The sequence below is a fragment of the Ictalurus furcatus genome, chromosome 18 (assembly GCF_023375685.1).
Source record: "Ictalurus furcatus strain D&B chromosome 18, Billie_1.0, whole genome shotgun sequence".
In the NCBI taxonomy this organism is placed as follows: Eukaryota; Metazoa; Chordata; class Actinopteri; order Siluriformes; family Ictaluridae; genus Ictalurus; species Ictalurus furcatus.
In genome coordinates, this window is record NC_071272.1 from 14678925 (window position 1) to 14688518 (window position 9594).

The following is a 9594-nucleotide window of genomic DNA, read 5'->3' on the forward strand; positions in this document are numbered from 1 at the left end:
TCTTTTAACTTCAGTATATATTATAGTACATAAATCGTGTTGGTTTATTTTATTTTTTTACAACACTATCGTTACTGGTGTACGCAGTATAATAATATAATAAAGTCAATTTTGTACTACACGAATAGCTTATTGACTTCCAAAGATTTGGTTTTCCATCTCAAATTCTTCCAAATATCTCGACTATGAACTTGATAGGCTTAAACCCGCCCACTTCGACATGTTTTAGTATCCTGTTGGATCTGGCCATGTCAGTCATTGTGAACGCAGGCCTCTGATTGGCTGTGATACAGTTCGGGGGTTGGTCCTACGGGCGTTGAACACTGCCTTTGCAGAGCACCGCAAAAAAAAAAAAAAAAAGAAAGAAATCGCACACGGTCGAAGGGATTTCCTGTGCTGTTGCTGAGCTGCAAAAAAATTCGAAGGCTTCAACTAAGGGTGTCTCGGTGTCTGCTCTTTCACCCCTGATTTAATGTCTTAGTAAAGAAACGCTTACTGTGCGTGTCCTAGACTACATCCAGAAGTAGCTAGCCTAGCCAGTAATAATGACGTCCGAAGCCACTGTGGCCGACACTCGCCGGTTAAACTCCAAGCCGCAGGACCTGACGGACGCTTACGGACCTCCGAGTAATTTTCTGGAAATTGACGTCTACGACCCGCAAACTATCGGAGTCGGGCGGAATCGGTTCACCACTTACGAAGTCCGGATGCGGGTACGTTGGTGTACATGGAGGGAGCGGATCTGAAGCTGGGTTGTGTTCGGGTTAACGGCAGCAAGTTGTTTAGCAGGGAGAGGTCTGGAATTTGGCCTAAACTGCTATAGCTAGCTACTGAGTTAGCTACGGCTAAAGGACGCCAAAGAGTTCTAACGTTTGCTGAAACTCCTACACTTCTGTTATTTGGTCCAGGTTCAGCTGTAGTTGTCGATGTAGTGTACCGTTTAGGCTTTATTTCTTCCTTTAGCTCAGCATCTCTAGCTAGGCGCTGTTGCTTTCTGACAGTCCGCTAGCTGGTTAGCGTTAGCGCTGTAACCCGAGTCTGATTCATTAATGAAGACCCGTGACCACAAACACACACCAGAGTGTACAACAGTTTATTACATATTACATCTACATAGCTTTTACTAAAGTTATTTTTAAAACATTAACAAAAAGCTCAAACAAAAACACGATGTATACGTTTATACTAAAACTATATATATATATATATATATATATATATATATATATATATATATATATATATATATGCTACGTTTATACTAAAAAAAAGTGAAAACGGGAAAGTATGCAAAAGTTTTTTTAATGACAACTGGATGTACATATTTTATACTCAAAAAAGAAAAGCAAAAAGCTTATTTATAAAAACTTGATGTATAAGTACAAACAAGAAATTATACAAAAGGTTATTTAAGAAAAAAAAGCAACTATACATAATACTAAAAAAAGAGGCTATTTATAGAACTAAATAAAAAGTGTGTATAATATTTGTTTATGCTAAAAAAGTAAGCATTATGTTAATAGTTTATACTAAATTATAAATATAAAATTATTTATCAAAAATAACATGTATACATTTATACGTAAAAACGAGAAAGTATACAAAGTTTATTTGAAATCATTCTGATGACCAAATATAAAGTATACAAAAAGTTATTTAAATGTGGTTTTATACTTTATACTCAAAAAAGAAACACAATAAGGTTTTTTATTTAAAATAAATACATCCCCAATTCCAAAAGTTGGGACGCTGTGTGAAATGTAAATAAAAACAGAATGTAATGATTTGCAAATCTCATAAATGCATATGTTATTCACAATAAAACATATCAAATGTTTAAACTGAGGAAATGTATTATTTTAAGGAAAAAATAAGGTCATTTTGAATTTGATTGCAGTAATGCATCTCAAAGTTGGGATAGGGGCAACAAAAGGCGGGAAAAGTAAGTGTTACTAAAAGAAACAGCTGGAGGAAAATTTTGCCACTAATCAGGTTAATTGGCAACCCGTCAGTAACATGATTACTAGTAACTCTATAGATGTTTCAGCTGAATCCCCCCCCCCCATTTAAAGGAAAAAAAAAAAATTAATACTGTGTTGTTCTTTGTAAATTGTTAAAGGTCTGTTGCTTGGTATTAACATTACGTTTTTCCTTGGGATTAGTTGTAGGTAGTTACTTGAGGGAGGTGTTTATTGGGGTGTTAATAGTGTGGAATGTTAATTTCTTAAAATCTGAGTTGGTATCTGTTGATTTAATTTTTCTGTGCTGGAAAACTCAAAATTAAAATAAAAAATTAAAACTATGCTTAAAGATGAAATTCAAATGACAAAATACAAATTATACAAAAATGTATTTTAAAAAAGCTGAATAAATTTTATCCATATAGTTTATACTTAAAAGTATTGCCAATCAAATTATTTTAAAAAGATTATTTTAAAAAAAAAACATACAGTATTTGCATAGTTTTCCTCCATGGTGTACCTCTGTTTTGCATTTTATTTATAAGAAAATAGAATGAGAAAATTTGACTCTTATTACTGAACGTGGGTGTGTTCTGCTTCAAACCCTAAAGTGAAGTCAGGTTTTGTAATGACCCTCTAAATCTACTGACTTATTACAGAATTTTTATATCACATTCATAAGTGATCTTGGGCATTTTTAATTGTTTATTAATTGTTTATATTATTTTGAGCATTTTATTTATTAAAATTTGCAGAGAAAGAGTGATACCTAACCCACCATGTTGCTGTAAATAAATTTTAACCCTCTTTCCCCGTATGGCCGAAAAACCGGCTTGCCCGTCTTTGATCTATTCCCGTAAGGACGATATACCGGCTTGGTCGTCTATGCCAAATCCCCATAAGGCCAATATAGCGGCTTTACAGTGTAAACGTTATCCCCGTAAGGCTGGTGTATTACTCTGCTATGATTCCTTACTTATTTAATTATTAATTTTTGACCCGGAAGGTTCATGACGTCACAACGTGATTACGTTATTATGCCGGCATTACGATGAGGATCCAAGCGTGAATATTGGTGTAATAGTAGAAGTGAACTAAAAATGCCAAAGCAAAAAGCTAATCATGTTCCAGCTAAAGTTACACCTACAGTGAACACAGGTACATCTAAAACAGTGAAAAAAAAGAAAACATACACAGTTACACAGGCGAGAGCGAGGATTCTAGATAGTGACAGCAGTGAAAGTTCAGGCGATGTTGAAACTGAAACTGATAGAGACGCAAACTCTCCTGATTCAGACCCTGATCCGTCTTCATCTTCAGCATCAACCAGTGCGACTGACACTGCAGGGGTCTGGAGTCATAACGGGACCATTTCTGTGCATTCGTGAAAACACTACCTGCTGGTCTGATTATCACTAGAAACTTGACTTTTGGCGCTAAAATGCATTTATTTATTTATTATTTACTTGAATTTATTCAAAGGCATTGACCACGCTGATGCTCGTATGGTACTTCTAAATGAGTAGAAGGATTTTAGCGAGCATTTTTTCGTAATTTCTCTAGTTTCACAAGTTAAGAATTGTGCTCTAAGTTTAGTAAAAACACTGAACTGCTTCATTTTCAAAGTAATATTACACAAATACATTATTATAAGTTGTTTCAAGGCCTAAAAATGTTAAAATTAAAATGTTGATTTTGGCCAGGAACTCAGGGTTGGCGTGCTGTTTTGTCTGGGGAATATAGGATTATGGGACATAATACTGTGGGAACTTAGGGGTAAGAGGGTTAATTGATTTCATCTTGTCTCAAGGGTAGACAGACTTGTGCACACAACTGTAAATATTTTACATGTAAACATTTGTTTCTTTACAGTAAGCTTATAGTCCCAAATGTCCCATTTTTCTCTCTTATTAATGAGTTTAACTGTTTTCAGTGTAAGGTTAAGTACTTCAATTTTAGGGATGGGTTTACATATTTATTACTGTGTATGAAACATTCACTAACTAGAATAACGATATGTTTCAATACGTCTCTATCTCGATAGAAATACAGTGTAATGACTTGCGTACTCCTTTTGGAGAAGATGTGCGTTCATCATGTATGATTTGGTTTATGATATTATCAGCACAAAGTTTGTTAATGGATCTGAGCGCATCCAGCTGAAGTTTGGGGGTGACTTCTTTTCTCACCAAGCTTAAATGTGTCTTAATGAAGTGCAGTAGACCTGATAATAAAACTTTACCAGCAGATGGGTACAGGGAAACAGTATACAGAGTGTTCATACATTACTAATTTGTTGGCAGTTGGGTCAAGAACAAATATGACCTTTTCAAAAGTATTTATTGTATTCACTTGTATGTCCAAATCATTCTATTCCCTGGGAAAAGTAACATTTTCCAAGGGGAAATTTTACAGGGGTTTTTATTTTTTTACCTAGTCTACTAGGTTGGAATATTAATTTTATTGTGGTAGTTTATTTGTAGTTTTAGTTTAGTTGTGTTGTCTGTTTTATCTCTGTACCGATGTTCTACCCAGCAGGGGGCTCTTACCCCTCCTCTTTCCCTTCGACCCTGCTCACCAGCAGCTAAACAGTCATGTTGCTTTACACACAGAAACCCAACACTGTCCTGGCTAATCTTATAACAGATTTGCTGCAATATTTTTTTAATTATTATTTGTTTATACTAATTGAAATATGTCCAATAAGTTGATTTCCTTTCTGCTGGTGTAAAGGAGCACCAGTGTACTGCGAGAAATTCTTAACGGTGCCAACATATAATTTGAATTCGAGCATCCCCAGCTTGAGATAAAAACCAGGCTTTAACAAAGTCAGTCAAAGTGATAACCATTGTGTTTTTTTTTTTTTTAAACAGACCAACCTCCCCATTTTCAAGTTGAAAGAATCTTGTGTACGAAGAAGGTACAGCGACTTTGAGTGGCTGAAAAATGAGCTGGAAAGAGACAGTAAGGTGAGTTCATAAAGTAATATGAATACAAGTGATGGCATGAAAATTGTTGAATTTTCTTAACTGTGTGATTTAATATGTGCAACAAATGGGCTGTTTTATACGTATAATTTATGGATTTTTTTGCTCTGCTGCTTTCATTTATTTAGAAGTACTAAAGTGGAGATGCAGCTAATAAAGTAAGGGAATTTAAGTCAGTTTAATGCAATGTGGTGTATAACTGTGATGGCTAAAGCTGAGTTTTGGAGCTCCATTGGTGATGCACTTGGTTAAAGTACTGTTTAGCGTTGCAGATGCACAACTACAGGGTTTGAGCTTGAAGCCTAAGAGCTTTAGAGTTTTTGTCAACCTCCTAGTTATGGTGGCTGAATCGTCTGCTACTAGCACTTTGAAAAGGAAATGCTCACACGGGAGATCAGCTATAAGTAAAAAGTGTTCAATGAGGCAGGCGCTGTGTTGAGAACATATACACAGATGGTAGTAACATGCCAAATTACTGTGGCTATCAGTTGCTTATAATTGCTGATGGGTGGTTTTGGTTGTGTTTTCATTACCTGCTTCCTTTTTTTCTTTTTTCTTTTTTTTTTCTTCAATATCCTGTGGTTTGACTTGAGTTGAAACATGCACGTCACTGTCTTGTAGATCGTCGTTCCGCCTCTGCCTGGGAAGGCACTGAAGAGACAGCTCCCTTTCCGTGGAGACGAGGGAATATTTGAGGAGTCGTTCATTGAAGAGAGGAGAGTCGGACTCGAACAGTTCATCAACAGGTTAGCTGTCAAGACGACAGTGTTAGACTCACTAATGTGAAAAGCTTCATTATGAAATGTTGACTATAACAAACAGTACGGAAGATTGAGAAGTAAAACAGTTGTCGCAAAATTGTGGAGTTTTTGTGGAGAATTTCAGTTTGTATGTAATCTTAAAGGTCCCGGCAACACTTCTTTTGATTGGGATACTGAAGATGTCAGTTAATAAGCGTTTACCTATGTTGGATACAAAATATATATACCTAACTATGATTTAATTATAGCTAAAAGGTAGAAAAATGTCAAATTTTTTGTCTGATCAGGACTATGCACTAGAAAATAATGTATGACAAAGTAAAGCTTTCTCAGTGCTTATGTGTTTACACACAAGTCATGAGTGTTGCATGGTGTTCTGCTGTTTTTTCTACACATTTATAGCAGCACATTGCTCATTGAAAGCTCTAAAAATATGATAAAATTGCATATTGCGTACATATTGTGTCAATTTTTACACAAGGTATACCGATCAGCAGAGCATGCAGAAGCTGTTCACATAGCACATCTGGATTATCGAACAGATTAAAATGAGCTATACTGTTCTTTTATTAAACTGCCTACTATCACACAGCACTGAGCAGCTTATTAACCATTTAGGATCATTAGTTTTGTCAGTGAAGCTCTGCAAGATCTGATCGATTTTTTTTTTTTTTTTGGTATTAGTCTGTTTGTGAGATTTCATCATTGGTCTTGTCTTTTCAACGTGACCATGTGTAAGTGATCAGTATTATAAAAATGAGTTTAATAGATAAAATATTAACATACCTTAACTTTTACTGTACTAGAGGTAAATCATGAAGCTCAGTTGTAGTGCAGCCACTCTGCTTATTCGCATTCCTTTCATTATTTAAATAGATAAATAAAATTGTGTTTGAACTACTCGCTATTTGCACACACAAAACATTACACTGATATAGTGTATATTAAATAGAGGTTGACTGACTGATCGGTTTTGCTGATTAATCGGCACCGATAATCGATTGCTGGACCTATCAGTTATTGGCAAAAATCTACACCGATTGCGTCCGTTGCGAGAGCGGCTGAGAAAGATCGCTGTCATTATATAGTACACGAGCGGCCTCTAGACACAAAATAAAAGCCATCTCTGACAAATTAAGTTGTTTTGTTTTTATTAATTTTGGATGTCTGTTTGGTCACATTTTTGATTAGTATATCTTTTATTTACTTTCATATGTATTAATAATTTATTAATAGTTTTAATATAAATATTTATTTCATTAAAAAAAGTACAGGACATTTTCATGGTACAGTTAGTACTGTTTTTTTTGTTTGGTTTTTTTTTTTTTTTTGGTAATAACGTTCAGCAATATTTTACTTTTTCATTCAGTATGCATTTTAAAAACTATCGGTTGATTAATCAGTTATCAGCAGGTACCGCCCAATCAGTCAACCTCTAATATAAAATGTGACAGTTTCTAATTAGATGCGGATTTGCTCAGTCAGGCGCGAAGAGGCCGAGTAAGCAGGAAAGAAGTCAGTGGTTCAGGGTACAGTTGAGTAAAAAGAATGCAAACTCTGACATCACCTCGACCAAATATTTTATATTCTATAAGAAAACAGCAGAATAAATTACAAATGTCTGAATTTATAGCAGAAGTTAGAGCTAATAATAAGTATCTAATTATGAAAATATGGTGACATTTGGCCAAAAGTGTTTTTTTGTTGTTGTTTTTTTCTTTCTTTCTTCTGCCCTTGTGTTCAGAATTGCTGGTCATCCCTTGGCTCAGAACGAGCGCTGTCTTCACATGTTCCTGCAGGAGGAGAGCATCGATCGCAACTACATCCCCGGAAAAGTACGGCAGTAGGGCTTTACAAAAGTGGGACTCGGGGCGGGTTCTTCTTTCTCCTGTTCTCATCTTCTATCCCCACTCATCTGCAAAGTGCAGAGTAACGTTTATTTTTGCACCAAGTAAATCTAGATGCATCGTAAAAAAATGCAGGACTTGAACCTATTGGCCAGATGATTTGTGCACGTGTCTGAGAGTTGCTCTTTACACACACGGTGTATTTGTTTTACATCACTGTACATCTTGGAGGGTGGGTGGGTGTGTGCGTTATTATATGATCATACCTGAACGCTGTAGCACTAAACGAAGATGGTTGGCTCATTTCTTTGTCCTCTCAGGCAGATGTCTGGGTCAGTACTAGGAGAATGGAGAGCATGCGCTCTCAACCCCCACCCCCAGTAGAAATTCATAATTACTTACTTTTACTATAAAGAACACGTAGAAATAGAAAGCCGAGATTATGTATTGCATGTGTTACACGTGGTACTCAAATCTAAACTATTAGAATCACAGTTCTCGCTCTACAAGTATTGCAATTACTGATCAAAACATGTAAGGACTTAGCATTCTGCACTGATAAGGTAAAAGTGTTCTGTGTATGCATCTTAGTCAGAGAGCACTATGGGATTTATTTATTTTTTTTCCAAGAAATTAAACGAATGTACCTGTTGTGATGTGGTATCAGATGACAGCTGCTTGAATCATGTAATGGTGACTGTACTGTGAAAGAGTCAAACATCACTTCCTAGAGGACAAAGTATTTGCCAACTTTGTAAAAGTTGTCCTGCCAAAGTCGAGTCATTTCTTCCTCAGAATGACTATATTTATGTTCTCTTCCTGTGTTAATCAATCTGTGCCTGTGAAAGTTTGTCTGTAAATAAAGTGTAACGAAATAGTGAGTGCTTTTTTTAGTGAGATTTACTGAAAGCAGAAATCACTTACTGAGTCATTTTCTTCTTACCTTATTTATTCTCTCTTCTATTTTAGGTATGAATGAAGTAAGTTTTTGGGGTTTTTCTTCACTTTGAAAATCATAATGTTGTAAATTATTGTTGGCGAAAACCAGTGTCTGCATGAATCCTAATTCTGTTCTAATGCTAAAGAAACGCATACTCATCACCCTTACTGACTGACTACAGCAGGCGCTGTCATTTCCGTCCTCCATTTTGCTTTGCTAATTTATTTCTGCTTGTCACTCATCTGTCAATGGCAGCTAGTAAAAAGACTAGGGTTTGTTTGTCCCCCCCCCCCCCCCCTTTTTTTTTTTTCTTTGCAAGTTGTTTTGCATGTCTTGATTGCATGAATGTTAAAAAAAAAAAACAATCATCAGGTAAGTTTTTATTGATTGATTTATTTTTAAAGAGCAGTTGGGTTATGCTTGGCTTTTATATTTCAACTTGTCATTTACAGCACCACAATCGCCAGCTCTGCATTAACTTGGATTATTTTAATCGCTTCAAATGTACAATTCAAACTAATACTATGGGACATACTGATAACTGTATTATTTCACAAAGTAAATAAGCACTGGCTTAGTCAGTGTCAGTCTGAATAGTGTTCTAGATTGTTCTCTTAAGCAGCATTTATTTAGTGAGTTATTTCTGTTACTGTCATGAGAACATGTGCTCCTGCAGGTGTCATGTCATTTTTTTTTTCTCCCCACTTCTATTCTCAGATGCTATGTAAGACAGTAAGGCGCCTCCTCCCCTCAGAAGACTGCCTCATCTCTGTGCTTTTACTTGCCTAGCACGCTTACTCAGGTGCTCTTAAAAAAAAACACTGAACCCAATTCGAAAAAGAACAGTCTTAATTGTTTTGCTGTTCAGGCTTTATTTTCTTTAAAAAAAAAAAAAAAAAGCTAAATCGTTTAGAAGCCCAACAATAATGACAATAGACTGCACGAGTATCTCACGTTGCATGAATGAATTGTTTCTTGAAGTGCCAGAAGTGTTGTCAATTCACGGTAAGGAACATGTACCATAAGTAGCCCAGACCCTGGACTCTGTCTTTGCCCTCGTCGTGTACATCAGCATCCAGTAAGCCTCATTTGCTGCAT

General features: G+C 35.8%; 1 protein-coding gene across 2 annotated transcripts in view; it reads left to right on the forward strand.

Annotated features, from left to right (window-relative positions):
- Positions 1-330: 330 nt before the first annotated feature.
- The window catches only part of snx12 (sorting nexin 12), a 9694-nt gene continuing 430 nt past the window's right edge, over positions 331-9594 (forward strand). Inside the window, exons 1-5 of one of the 2 annotated variants that reach the window (XM_053648701.1) lie at positions 331-713; positions 4835-4930; positions 5570-5694; positions 7454-7544; positions 9214-9594. The exon at positions 9214-9594 is cut by the window's right edge and continues 430 nt beyond it. In XM_053648701.1, the coding sequence (XP_053504676.1) occupies positions 546-713; positions 4835-4930; positions 5570-5694; positions 7454-7544; positions 9214-9285 (552 nt within the window). In that variant the 5' untranslated portion in view covers positions 331-545 and the 3' untranslated portion in view covers positions 9286-9594. Of the gene's footprint in view, positions 714-4834; positions 4931-5569; positions 5695-7453; positions 7545-8525; positions 8701-9213 lie in introns of those variants that run through there. The other variant, XM_053648703.1, reaches the window with a different exon arrangement.